This window comes from Moschus berezovskii, chromosome 14, assembly GCF_049115385.1.
Source record: "Moschus berezovskii isolate FMDL1 chromosome 14, NW_MosBer_1.0, whole genome shotgun sequence".
Taxonomy (NCBI): Eukaryota; Metazoa; Chordata; class Mammalia; order Artiodactyla; family Moschidae; genus Moschus; species Moschus berezovskii.
This window is the reverse complement of record NC_142473.1, coordinates 60,283,184-60,298,171: the sequence shown is the minus strand read 5'-3', so window position 1 is coordinate 60,298,171 and position 14,988 is coordinate 60,283,184. Positions and strand designations below refer to the sequence as shown.

At 37.9% G+C, this 14,988-nt stretch overlaps 1 protein-coding gene across 12 annotated transcripts in view; it reads right to left on the bottom strand.

The window, feature by feature from the left end:
* The window catches only part of EMSY (EMSY transcriptional repressor, BRCA2 interacting), a 93,863-nt gene that overhangs the window by 14,142 nt on the left and 64,733 nt on the right, over positions 1-14,988 (bottom strand). For 8 of the 12 annotated variants that reach the window (XM_055423731.2, XM_055423730.2, XM_055423723.2 and 5 more), the window contains 6 exons: positions 13,291-13,455; positions 11,427-11,582; positions 10,373-10,414; positions 7,696-7,847; positions 4,957-5,520; positions 3,503-4,003 (listed from right to left, as the gene is read on the bottom strand). In XM_055423731.2, coding sequence (XP_055279706.1) covers positions 3,503-4,003; positions 4,957-5,520; positions 7,696-7,847; positions 10,373-10,414; positions 11,427-11,582; positions 13,291-13,455 — 1,580 coding nt within the window. The remainder of the gene's footprint in view (positions 1-3,502; positions 4,004-4,956; positions 5,521-7,695; positions 7,848-10,372; positions 10,415-11,426; positions 11,583-13,290; positions 13,456-14,988) is intronic. The other 4 variants (XM_055423732.2, XM_055423725.2, XM_088843196.1 and 1 more) reach the window with 3 other exon arrangements.

The window sequence follows — 14,988 nt, the reverse complement described above, 5'->3', positions numbered from 1 at the left end:
TAAGGCTAGAGAGGACAGTCTTTTAAACAAAAAAAGTACCAAAAGTTAAACACATGTTAGGCCATATTGCCTTGTCAGAAACTTTTTTCCTCAACTTTATTATATACCTTCTTAAAAGGTTTATTAGTTCATATCATACCCCTACTTAAACTTCTACAATTGTTTCCTATTGTTCTTGCTATAAATCAAAAACCTTACTATGTCTCCAGCCTTATGCCAAACTCACTTGTACCATAGGGTGTGTGTACTAGTTCTTCCCCTCTTCCTGGAATGTCCTTCCTCCAAAGCTTTACGTGGCTGGTTCCATTCTTATCATCTGCATCTTAGCTCAAATGCTTCAAGTAAGAGGCTTTGGGAAGCCTTCCTTTTATGAAAGGAAACCAGAGTACTGGGTTGATCCCACCCCTAACCCCTATTATGTTCTGTACATTTTCTTTATTGATTTATCATCTGTATTCTTCTCATCCTTAGAATGTAAGATCCAAGACAGTATGAACCAGAGCACAGATCCTGACTATCTTTTTCATTGCTAGATACTCAGAACTTTGAACAGGGTCTGGCACACACTGAAACTGAAAGTCACTCAGTGGTGTCTGACTCTTTGCGACCCCAGGGACTATACAGTCCATGGAATTCTCTGGGCCAGAATACCAGAGTGGGTAGCCTTTCCCTTCTGGAGGGGATCTTCCCAACCCAGGGATTGAACTCAGGTCTCCTGCATTGCCAACGGATTCTTAACTTTCCCAAACATAAAGAACCCAGGAGCAAAGTTGAATATTAGCATTTTGACAATACACCTAACCAAAACAACCTTCTACTGAGGGGAGATGAAAATTTAGTTTTAATACTATCAAGAAAATAGTGTAAGATGCCTAGGCATTGATTCTAAAGTGGTAAAGTTTTTTGTCTTCCCTCACCCTCCTGCCCTTGTTCCATACAGCTGATCACTGTGAAAAAGTCTCTGGTGCGGTCAGAATTTTAGTTCAGCTCTAGCTGTCACTTGCTGTGGACCTCTGAAGAAGTCACTTCCCTTCTTAAGCTTTAGTTTAATTTTGTGTAAAATAAGAGAATTAGAAAAGATATGCTTTAAATATCCCTACAGATCTAAATTCTATGAATTCCATATATATATATATAGACTCCTTCAAAACAGAAGATAAATTCATCTTGTTTACTCCTCTATCCTTACACCTAGCACAGTGCCTGGAACACAGAGGTCAAATAATCCATGTGGAATGAATGAATGAATGAATAAAAGAAATATGGATTATCTGTCTACAAGGTACTTAATATTAAACATGCTGAATTTTTACAGAACATTTTTTAAGAAATCAAGGAACTTCTGCAGACTTCCTTCGCTCAAGTCAGTAGGTATTTTACTGAATGAGTAAAAATCAATACTTTGGGTCAAAGCTAAGCATAACTAGTGAGACCTGAAAATAAATGTTCTAACAATCTATTAGTGATGATTATAACAACAGGAGCTATCCTTACTGAGTATTACTCTATACAGGACACTTAACCAGATACTTACTCAATCCTCAAAACAACTCTTTGTGCTGTTTTGTTTCCCCTTCATCACAGGGACAGAGGTGAACTGTTGCTCAAAGCCACAATGTAGGTAAGGATTAAAGGTGGGATTCAAATCTAGATATTTCTGACTCCAAAAGCTTGGTCTTTAATGCTGCTCTTCCCTCTGACACAGTGACACATCAACCCAGCATATAGTAAATGCTAAAAATTAGCTTAGTATTCTTACAGAGAACCTACTCATTAGCTATCATCTTTGATACATGAAGCAAATTACATTTTCACCCCTGTTCATGAAGTATAGAAAATAATTTCCACATAAGCTATTCAAAATGATTTTCAATTTAGTAAGTATACGAACTTAAAGAACTTAAACTCCCAGGGGCCACAGTAAATTCTAGCAAAAATAGGAATAGCTATCATATATTGGGCAATCACTACAAGCCAGGTACTGTGCTAGGTGCTTCATCTCAATTTTATATAATCCTTATGTCAATCACGTAAAGTAGGTATTCCTTATTCCCATTTTACTGATGAGGAAACTAAGGCACGGTGAGGTTAAGTAGTCTTGCCCAAAGTCACACAGTGAATAGCAAAGCCACGAAACCTCCTTTTCCACCAAACCCTACCTCTTCAGTGGAAAAGGGCATGGCAACCAACTCCAGTATTCTTGCCTGGAGAATCCCATGGAAAGAGGAGACTGGTGCAGACCATAGGGTCGCAAAGAGTCGGACACAACTGAAGCGACTTAGCACACATGCAACCTCTTCAGGGGGAAAAAACACGTAACAAATCCATTTGGTCAACGATTATTTAGTTCACTGTTTTGACAGGAACCAAATGCTTGAATAATTCAATGGCCAGATCTATTTGCGTTTAAGCATTTCTCCTATACTAAGATAAATCCTATCTGGGTTAATATTGGTCAATTTGCATTCTTTCATGGCTTGGGATCACAGGAAAGGCAAAATTTACTACAGAATCATCTAAGTCACACAATATAGTACAATAAATACTACCATCCATAGTAAACACTAGATTATCCACATTTCAATAAATCCAAATTCTCAATTAACTAAAATGTGCTGCTCTGATACCTTCCAAGCAAAAAATGACAAATGTCAAGGAAAAAACCTGAAACCTTTCAAGGAGAGAGGGAAATAAAACACAACTTCTTTTTTTTTTTTTAAAACACAACTTCTAAAAGCTAGTTTCTGGACCCAGTAACTCTTCATTCTGGATTATATATGATAACAGATGGAGTTTTAGAATGAAGGGAATGTGAGGCATAGGAAAATCTACTGTCAATGAATAATCCATCATGTTCACTAGCCTGTACTTACCAAGGCAGGAGAGTAACCATAATAAGATTTTTCAATAATAATGATTGAAATAAAAAGCAAAGCTTTACGGTTAATCCCAAGTTAGTTATAAAATAAAATTACTAAGAAACATTCTCTTACAACATGGTTCTCTAGACATTTCAGTTAATTAAGGTTTTATAGTGCTGAAAACCATAAATTTGGATCAAGATCAAGAACTGTGTTTCTACAAGGGTCTCTGAAATTAACTTGAAATAGGAGTACAATCCCGTTATATCCCAGGAGTACAAACTACTTATACTCTGGGCAAAGACTGAGAAGCCCAAAATTTGACCTGGAAAGTTGCTGATCTTGTAGGTTGACTGCTGAGTCAACACTGGCAAGTGTGGCTTGCATCTATGAATCAAGTGGCCACAGGGGCTCAGAGCCCTTGACTGTCTCTAAGGTGTACTGTTGTGACAATATCTATCAATTTTCTAGGACTCTGTTTCAGAAAATAATTATAAACTTGTATATCTGTAATAGGTAATAAACCAAATTTGATAATCTCTTTGCCATTTTGGCTTGACTCTTCCTGTGACATCCCAAAACACACCAAACCCACAACCCTCAAGACACCCAAGATTTCTTGTGTTCCTTCTGATTCTTACCTGGATGATAATTTCTGCTGGGCTCTCTTCAGCTTTCTTTTGGCCTACATTCTGAATACGCATGAACTGGCCTGTCGCAGGCACTCCTGGTGCATCGATTTTCCTTGTCGTTAGGGGAGGGCCAACAGCAGATGGACTTGAACAGGACTCTCTACATTTCTGTTGCTGGGGAGTGGAATTCGCCATCCCTGCCACCACCACATGGGTGGAGGGTAATGATCCTGCTTCACCAGTGAGCAGACTAGTGGCCAGAGCCTTCTTTGGGGGATCCACTACCAAACGCTCTACATTTGTATCAATCTGAGCTTCCATCAAAGACATTTTCAAAATGTCTGACACTGCTGTCTTCTCAGAGGCCTGAATGGGAGATATGCTTGTAACTGGTGATGTCAACTTAGGCACAGAACTGCCACCAGTTATCTTTGTAACTGTGGGAGGCTGGCGCCCCTCAAAAGTTATCTTTGTAACAGAGGATCCTTGGGTTATAATTGGCTGCTCCACCTGAAAACAAATTGGGGTTGTGTGTGTTACAGCTACATATCTTTGAGAAAACCTATCAAACACCCCAGACAATAAAGGCAAAAGAAACATTTGTGCTGTATACTAGGAAGATATTTTGAAGCTCGGTGTTTCAATAAGAGGGCTGATGGGAAAGTATCTGGTTACCTTTAAGAAACCTAGCAAAAGAGGAGGGGTCAAAAGAACCTTTGTCCAGCCAGCCAAGGTTCACAGCAGTAAAGGAAAAAAGTCACAGCAGCCTTGTTTTCCTTGGGATTTACATCCCCACACAGTACACCTTAAACCCATCTCAAATCATTTCATATAATCTTCAGCTTTTTAGAATAAAAGTAGGGTTTTTTCAATCTTTTGCTTCAAAATACGTCTATACAAACATATTCTATATATATATGTATTTATAATACACACATATACACATATATCACTCCAAAGCCACTAATTTTCCCTATTTTTCTTTTCAATATTCACAGATAATTCCTCTGAAATCTAGAAGATAAATTTATTAACCAAATAGTGGTGGTGTAAACTACAAAGGAAGATGGTCAATGAAGCTCCTTAAAAGACTGTAGTTTACTTATTAGTATTATTGCCACAGAAATAAGAGTTTACAGGCATGGAAATAAATACTTTATGCCTAAAAAGTAAAAATAATTTAGGTATATCTATGCATTGTTGATCAATGCTGAAGTTATTTCATTAAAAACTGCCTGGAAATTCAAGTTCTGAGTGCTATGCTTTTTTTCTTCCTATATTAATGCGTACATTTCTTCCCTAATGTCAACCTTCTGATGGAGTAAAGTAATACCAGCGTAATGAGGCTTTTGAGTTTCCTCTTGCCAGGAGAATGCACCGCTAATCACGATAGGGTCATGATGTTTTCATTTTTTTCCGTGAACAGAGAAGTTTAACTTTGCATGCTATCAATATTCCGTTACCTGGCTTGCCGGCTGTTTCTCTGAAGAGGCTGGGAGCGGCATTTGGCTCTGGGGGGTTTGGGGTTGCACGTAGATTTTTGGTTGGTTCGGAGCCTGCTGCAGTTTAGGGAGCTGCTGCGTGGTTTTCACTGCAAGCACCTGTACTACAGTCTGTGGGGGCTGTGCCATTAAGGTAGGAAGCTGCCTGTCTTTGGCCACCATGGCATGCTGTGTGTGCTGTACATCTGGCTTGGGCTGTGCTTGTTCTTGCTGGAGAGGGGTGAGTTTTTGATGCCTGATGGAAAGCTGGGGCATTTGCGGGAGTTTGTGCTGGAGCTGGTCTGCCTGCAGGTGGATGGTCTGCTTCTGTTTAGTCTGGAAGCACTGCAGAGTTTTCACTTGCAGCTGAGTCTGTTCCAGCTGTGGCTGGCTAAGTTTCTGCGGTTTAGCTGACTGTGACTGAGTCAGGGCAGATCGATAAAACAGACCTGTCTGAGGGTCTAAAGTGTCCATCTCTTCAACCTCGCCCTCCTCAGTTCCAAGTTCCTCGCTGTGTTTGGTAAAAGCAGTGTGACTGCTTAATGCCTAAGTAAAAAAGGCACAAAGTAAGAATGAAATAAGAAAAACACCTATATTGCTACATTTTCCTCAAATTGGAAAAGACTTGATTATGCAAATCATTCAAAATTTTCAGAAGGGAGAACCTATGAAGACCAAAAAACTCTCAAGGTCTCTAAAAGGCAGCCTTAGATTGAGACTCTTAAAATTTTAACTCTTAGACATCAAGTACTGCAAAAACTGGCAAATGTACTGCAGTAAGAAAAGTCTCAGAGGGCCCAGAACTTAAAAGGTAAGAAAAATAAGGATGCTCTGCAAGCACAGCACAAGATGGGAAAAGAAAAGGGTCTCTGGCTCAGGTCACAGTTCCAGAGCTGTTCATCTGTCTAAAGGAAGAACGCAGCAACCCAGAAGTGAGGTACCTAGAGAAAATCCAAGGTTCAGAGAAGCCCACTTGTGCTGTGCACCCATTCAGCACAGTCCAGAAGATAGGCACTGTCTGAGGGCTGTGCCCATCCCAGTCTCCGCAGAGGGCCTCTCTGCTAAGGGTGGAGACGGGTGGCCAGGGCTACCAAGGTCTGAGTGATCTGCCCTCTGCCCCAGCCCTCCTTGCCCAGGTTTCATGCCCACCAGGCGACAACGGCTCTCAGACACCTGGTTCCCTCCCAGGAGGGTAGGAAACTGTGGCAGCAATAAGAGCACTCCTGTCAGGAGAAACAGAGATGGCCTGATATCAGTTATAATAGTGTTGGGAGGCAGCAGCGATCTTGATTGACACGGTTAAACCCAGCTGTCCGACCTCCCTGGGTGTCTTGAGAAAAGTCAATGTCAGGACAGCCAGATGAGGGCCAGACTCCAGGCTGAGAGCTGACACCCAGCAAAATCTCTAGCCATCTGGTTTCCCTCAGTGACAGAAGATCCATCCCAATCCCATCCTTCCCACTGCTTTGTCAAATGCTACACATCTACTTAAACTTTAAAACTTTGAGATTCAATCGAAACTCTCCCCTATCTCATAATGACCTTACACATACAGGTTTTTAATTCAACAATTTCTTCATGACTTTCCAGTAGTTTGCCTGTAATTAGGGTCAACTGCTACCAGTTCAGTAATGACAATTTACGTGGCTACTAACGATAAGTCATGCTTTAATCTGATATTTATGATATCACTTTATAATAGAGGCAGGAGTCTTTAGATTTAAATCCTGGTTCTGCCACCCAGAATAGGTTATTCAATCTCTATGGGCATGAGTTTCCTCATTTGTAAGAGGGATGATACAATCACCTTGCAGGCTCATAGCAAGAATTAAATAAATTAAAGCTCAAAGCACAGTATCTGGCACAAAATTTATAGATCAACATATTTTTTACCTTTTCCCCATTACCCTTGGTACCACATTTTCTGTTTTATATTAATTCATTTTCCTTCCTGTTGAGTCTCTTCCTCAAGTGGTCACATTCAGTAAAAGAAGTCAAACAATATTTACCTAGTTATTTTTAGTGTTCCCATAAGGATTCATTATGAAAGCAAAAAGTAAAACAAATGAAAAACTCAGCATCAAACAGTTTAAAGAAGCCAACTTCTATTTGAAAATCTTGCCTCAGTGATAAACCCTTCCATAACAAGAAAATATATAGAAACAGTGATCAATTCTGATGTCATAGATTCATCTAGATAGCTTTACCCTTTTGAAATGTTAAGAGTTCACAGAAGATCCAAGAATACTATTTCTATTTTGTAATTACTTTCTGGTGTTAAGACTCTCAGTTTATTTCCTTTACTCACCCCTCACAGATGAAAGAACTACACTACTGCTGCTGCCAAGTCATGTCAGTCATGTCCGACTCTGTGCGACCCCATAGACGGCAGCCCACCAGGCTCCCCCGTCCCTGGGATTCTCCAGGCAAGAACACTGGAGTGGGTTGCCATTTCCTTCTCCAATGCATGAAAGTGAAACGTGAAAGTGAAGTCGCTCAGTCGTGTCCGACTCTTCGTGACCCCCTGGACTGCAGCCCACCAGGCTCCTCCACCCATGGGATTTTCCAGGCAAGAGTACTGAAGTGGGGTGCCATTGCCTCCTCTGAAGAACTACACTAACACTCTTTAACTCAGTTATGTCCCCTCTTATTAGCAGATGAAGCTGAACCTTATCTCAGGAAGGGAGCAACTACAGAAGCTGAAGGAAAAGGAGATACAACCTGCTGCATTATGTGGGTGATCGCTCCCGGGGAAGACGCTGGGATGGACTTCACCACCACGGAGGTCTGAGTTGCAGTCTGTGACTGAGCCACATGCTGGAGGAGGGTCCGCTGAGGCTGGGAGGGCTGTTGGGGCTGGGAGCGGTGGCTGACTGAAAATAGAGGAGGTGATGATATTTCTCCAGAAATCACCACAGCATCTGTAACCAGTAGTCATTTTAAACAACTGTCTGTGAGATTGCATCACAGAGAGAAAGTGTGGTACTAGGAGGCAGAAGACCAGAGTCTGCCCATTTATGAGCTGTGTAACTCTGAGAAAGTCACTTATCTTCTCTGAGACTCTGTGTCCTCATCTGTAAAATGGGAATAACAGAGCTATTATAAGGATGAGATGAGAAATGTATGTGGAAGCACTGTGAAAACTATTATCACAAAGGAGGAACAAATCCCTTAAAGCTATATCCTCCTGTGAGTTGTACTTTCTCCAGTGACCTTTACACCATTAAGGTAACAAAACAACAATCAATTTCTGCAATCAAATCCTAGACTAATATTTTTAAGGATAGGGAGACAGTACAAGTTTTTAACCTCTTGATCCCAGTTCTAAATGTAATACAAAAACCAGAAGCATTCACTCCTTTAGATACAAAAGACAGTCTCTCATATCTTAAAGATTCAGGAGGTCAAGGTGATACTGCAGAAAGAGAACTGGATCAACAGTCACAACTGGATTCTGTCCCACTCTGCCACCCATCAGCTATGTGAACCTGAAGCGGTCACTTAAACTCTATGTTATCAATCTCTAAAGTTCGGAGGTTTTATTTTGTCTATTTTTGTTTTTTATTCGGATAAAATTTCATTTCTTAGAAGAGGACCAAATGAAGTAATGAATTGAAAATGGTCCTTAGATTGTTAAGTACCAAAATATAAAGTTAACAAAATAACAGAAAAATTAGTGTTCTTTCATCTTCTCAAATTCAGCTCATCCCAAACAAATGAGTAAGAGTACAGTTCAGGAAATAATTCCACCTCTTAGTCTCTTGCTGGAAGGTCCCATGGAGTAAACTATACATTTAAACTACACACCTATGTTGATGCCAAACTATCACTTTTTATCAGCCTCAATTTCAACTTTTTAAACAGTATAAATACTCAACACTTCTTACTCCACAGAGCTTTAAAAATGTTTATAGTCACTGGAAACCAACTTTCTGAATCAGAAACAGATAAAAATAAATCTGTAAAATTAGCTAAGGATTTTGAGAATATCAAAACCTCTTGATAATCCGTGGTTCTAATTCTCATCTATTTTGATCTACAATTTCAAGTAGTAGTGGTTAAATATTTAGAAAAGTCATAGTCAAATGCCCAAGGATAAGATGATCACTACAAAATCATGTAAAAGTGCCATTGTGAGTACAGAACTTTAAAAATATCCAGTGAAATACAAATAAACTTCATTTTTATAACATATTTTATCTATATTCAAAAATGCTATTTTTCTCTTTTTTTGAACATTTTTATAATATTTATTTATTTGGCTGCACTGGGTCCCTGTACTACATGCAGGATCCCTGATCCTCATTACAGCATGACGGATTTTTAGTTGCAGCATGTGGGATCTAGTTCCCTGACCAAGAATTAAACGCAGGCCTCCTACATTGGAAGCTCAGAGTGTCTGCCACTGGACCACCAAGAAAGTCCCACAAATGTGGTTTTTCTATTGTTGCTATATATATGCCTACATGTGATATGAGGTTACAGGCAGCACCACTAGTACTCTTTTATAAATGCACTATAGTATCTTACTGCATTTGACAATAAGCCTTATATATTCATTTTAAATTGTATGAGTTAATAAAATCTTTCATATGTGCTCAATGAAACTGGAAAAAAGGGAGTCATGGTTTGTATTAAAATAACAAATACTGAAATCATTTACAGTATAACTGAGTAAGAGAAAAAACAAATCATATTAATAATATTAAAACTAAGCAAGCAAATCAATGAAGCTTTTTACTGATAGAAGCATCATCAGAAATGAATGACATTTGAAAAATAATAATTTCTGATGAAATTATCAGATTATATGGAACATTTTTACTGCCCACACTAATCTTCATAATTATTACATTTATTAAGAAATGAAGTGGATTTCGTAGATGATCAACTGAAACCATTTAAGAATAATCCTCATGATACTATAAATTCAAGATACTAAAATCTCTTCATAGTAATTCCCCAGAGTGCAGGTAAGTTAAAGAAAAATAACATCCACTGCAGAATAATACAAGAGGGTCAGGAAGTTGGCTTTGAAGTAAAAAAAAAAAAAAAACACTCAGTGAGCTGATGGTGTGATGGGAGAAGATTATAGAAGGGAGGTCACAGAGTAGATATTTGGAAAACAGCTGAAGTGACCTTTAACTGGGTCATGTGAACACCATAAAACAGTCACTGATTTCTTTAAACAACTCTTATTTTTCCAATGTCAAACTGCTCATTTCTGAGAAAGAATCCCACTACTCTGCAAAAGGAAAGTCTCTCTCCCTTTTACTGAGTAGAGCTTACCTTTCCTCTACCAGATCAGAGTAGAGCGCATCCATTAAGTGGTTTGCCCCTAAAACAATCATCTTTTACCTTCAGTTACTTTTACTACAAATGGATGCACACCACTTACCTAGAAGGGGAAAAGCAACCTCTGTCCCCTCATCAGTGCGTTCTGAAAGGATAAGTAAGGGAAGATATCATAGATCTTTTTATCTATTTACCATTTGATAATCTAGTCTATCCCCAGAGGTTATTATTGATTTTCCCAACATACTGTCCTCTGCTTTTTGCTAAGTATCTTTAAAGAAAGATGATAGATAGCTTTACATAATTTTTAATTGGATTTTCCCTTTTGGCAATTTTAATCCATTAGTCTTAACAATATCTCCTAAAATTATGCCAAAAAATTCGTTTTCCACTTTGGTATTTACATCCTTCAAATATTTGCAACTTTATGTTCTCTTATGCTTAAGAAAACAGAAGACAGATATTCTTTATATACTGCCTCATAAGTCATCTCTCCTAAGCCCTAACTATTCATGTGACTACTCTCTGAGCTCCTCCAAATCTCAAAGTAATAGAGTGCCCAAAACAGAAAGCAGTATTCCAGGTGTGGTCTCAGCAGAATATGAAAGAATCTATTATCCTTCCTGCTCTACTTCTCTACATATGTCATCCAAAAACATCATCAGTGTTTCGCTGCCAGACCACATAAAAACCTAACGTGCTTTCCATCACAACTCTTTTAACTATTTACAAGGATTTAAAATTTTCCCCATTTTTTTCTTTACATTAAAAAGGGGGAGGAGGGTTGGATTTTATACATTCTTTCTCCCTTGACCCACCTCCCCTTCCCCAAAACTAAAAAACCCAAATGTATATAGTATTTATTCCCCTATAAAAGATATTCTATCCTCTCACTACCAATGCTGCCTGATGTTCACAGACATTCTTTAAGGCCAAATACAGTTTTATATTACTTGCAAACTTTGTGAAATCTATCAATTTTCTCCCTCTAATCATTAAAGACAGGGTAAATCCCAGAGACAATGTGAATCTGCTCTCAGAGAAAACTGCAAGAGATTGAGAAATATAAAAAATATATTTTCCCCCAAACAATCATCCCATGAAATCCAGAAAGGTAGCACTCCTACCTTAATACTACTTTTTAAAAGGACACCTACCAGTAGTGATGTATTCAGCAACTAGTTCTGACTCTACCACCGCAATTGATGGACTTTCAGGAGAATGTCTCTTTTCCTGGGTCATCTGAATAGGCACTGCCATTTGACTCAGGTCAATAGTGGGTTGTCTTGGTTTAGATTCCAATTTTTCCTTCACTGTATAAAAAAGTCAGGGGAAAAATTAACTTTATTACAAACAAGTACTAAAATCAGAGTTGTCCATGGAAAAATGAACAAGACCTCTGGGGTGCCACATGGGCAGTGACTAAGAAGATAGGAAGTTGAAAACAAAAGAGCAGACTACTGTATGGCTACAGAGTGCACAACTTGTACAACCATACTCAGTAGCATAGCAAGAACTCATATGTGATCAGACTAAAATCTCCCCCCTATTAACACTAGGCCAAACAACTGGATCCGTTTCCCTTGTACATACTCTCTTTAGAACATTTCCTTTACCCTTAGTCAAGGCAGTACCTGGTATTCTTGAGTTCACCAACCTGAAAACAAAGGGTGAGTAAGCAGTGCATAGCATTATTTGTTCCAGGACACAACTGCCCAGAAAAGCACAACACAGTGACCAGTTTAATTTGATCTATTAAAAATTCAAGATAAATCCCAAAGAAATGTTACATTTTTATGACTCTTGAAGAATAAAAATATTCATTGTTTGGAAAATATGGTTTCTCTGTTCCTGCAAAAATGTCTATGGAATGGTCTGGAATCAAGAATGGTTTCCATGGATAGAATAACTTTCTAAATTATCACTTTTTCTACAAAATTATTTGGTTTCCACCCTCTATAAGGCATTAACGGAAATAGTTGAGTATGTCAAAGACAAGGAGCTAAGGAAATGCCTAAAGCCAAAAATAACACCAATAAAAAAATCAAAGACTTAAAATAAATGCTAGTATTCTTTGGGTAGTGTAGAGTGGATGTTACAACAAACAGTAACCAGTAATTAAGTCCAGTAAGCAGTCATTCAGATTATTCTCACCAAGCATAAAATGTGATAAAATCAAGATAACCATTTAAAGAAAGTAAAACAAAACCAAAGGAATACAAAAGTCACCCCACAAGTAGAGAGGACACTGAACTGGGAATCAAAAGACATGGAATCTCACTCTGTCACTAGCCAACTGGATAACCTCTCTAGGTCTCAGTATGTTTATCCATAATGAAATGGCTGGACGAGATCATCACTAAGGTCCCCTAAGAACTCTGACAATATCTGATCTATTATAATAGAAAAGTCAGTATAACTAACACAGTTTTCCCTAGAGTTTATAGAAGATATTTAGTAACTGGAAATACTGATTGGATCTTGCTAAATGAGAACAGCTTTGCATGGAAGCTCAGGTTATTAAATTATACAAAGAAGTATGAAGATAACAAATTAGAATGTTAGCAAGGCCCTTAATGTTTTATGACCACAAAACTGCTCTATCAATATCAAGCAGGATGGCAGGGGCCCTCCAATTTGCCTTCTACTATTCTTGAATAGACTTGGCAAATATACTGCATTTATCTTTGCGCTTAGAAATCGATAGACCTACTCCTTTCTGGTGACAAAAGGCAACAGGATTGTCCACTTTAAGCAGTAGAGAGAGAAGAAAAGAACAGTGCTATTTTTTCTTCTTTCTTCTGATAGAAATGATAGACTACAGTCTATCTATCCTTCAGTACTCCTGTGAACATCTTAATGAACTGACAAGTAAACAGACTAAACCAATGATTATAGACAAGTCCAGAGGGGGGAAATGTGCTCAAATAATAACAAAGAAAATATAACAGTAGTAGTACTTTAGCACAACCCATCTCTAGAGAAAACATGCTTCATTCAGCTGAGCATGTGAATTCATACCTGTTGTCTGTTGGAGTTCTAACAGAGCTTTGATTGTTGAAGTAGCTGATTGTGATTCACTGGATACATCCTGATAAATTATGGTGGGGCTAGTCTCCATTGCAATCTCATGTTCTGACCAATCCTGACGCCGGGAAGCAATTACATGAACTACAGGCTGGGAATCTGTTTTATATTAGTTAAAAAAAAAAAACCCTATAAACAAAGTTTCTCTTAAAAAAAAAAAAAAAACAATTTGTTCTTTTTAAAAAATCTTTGTTTTACTACAAACTTCATGCTTTATCTCCCCAAAAAGACTGTAAGCTCCCAGAGGGCACAACGTCTTTCGTGTCTGTATTCACTTATTCACTCATTCCTTGATTCAACAGACTGGGCACCTATGTGCCAGTCTAAATTTGGCACTGAGGATATAAAGGAGCTCACAGAATAATCAAAGGATGCTCAAGAAGCACACAATCTGGTTGGAGAGACAGACATGTAAAGAGACAAATTACAATTCAATGTTATAACTGCTATAATAAATAGGTGTGCATTTCTGTAGGTGGGTGCATGTCGATGTACCATAAGAACGAAATGTGGTATGAGTCTTATTTTCCCCAATGCACCTAAAAATGTGTTCTGTTTTACAACCTGAGCATTCAGTCAACACTTATTGGAGTTACTGAAAGGAAATCCTGTCCACTGACACGAATAATGGATAAATGATCTAGAAGCAGCATGATATAATAGGACATGTGTAACATTCAGAATTCAAAGTCTTAGGTTACAGTCCCAGCTCTATCAATTACCAGCAAGTTGATTCTTTAGGTCTTAGTATCATTATTTCTAAAATGGCAACACTAAAATTACCTCTCTACCCCACAGGATTTCTGAGGATATAATGAAATAATATATGTAAAAGAGCTTTATAAACTATGAAGGACAATAGAAATGCTTTATTTTTGTTGTTGTTGTTCTGGTTGTGGCCTGAAAATGTCTCAATTCTAAGCCTTTTTGTTAGTTTCAAAATAAATTATAGCCCTAATTAACTCAAGGTTTATTATATTCATGCTATATAAGTATGCATGTAAATATCAGATGCATCAAACAACAAATTATTTGAGATTTTTAATCTACAGAAGAAGTAGATGGAATAAGTAGTATAAGTGTAGTATACTATACTATTGTTAAGTTCCTAAATTCCTTGGTCCAAGATACCACATAGAAATTACATAGGCTATAAAAGCATGACGCCTACTCCCAAGTTTAAATTCTAATGGAGGAGACATAAAATGTGTGTGTGTGTGTGTCGCTGTGTTTTCTGGGATAAAGGCAAATGATGAGGGCAATTATATAGCAGAAAGAAAAAGACTACTATGAGTTGGAATAGTCAGTGAAAGTATCACAGAAAATAATTCATTCAGCCCACCAAGAATAAGTACAACTTAAGTTCACCCTTCTATGAATTTTATATTTTTGAAAACCACAAAGTTGTTCAAAAAGATTGAAGCAGCAGGAATGACTCTTCAAAAACAAAAACAAAAAATCCTATCTTCCCCAAAAAACAAAACCAATATACAAAATATCTGGAATTTTTATTTACCATAAAAACAAAACTGTACTTCCGCTCCCTACTTTATCCTCTAAACTCTAGGTAGACTATATGCCATACCAGGGATGTACAATTTCCATTAAACTTTCAAAAAAAATCTAGATGAT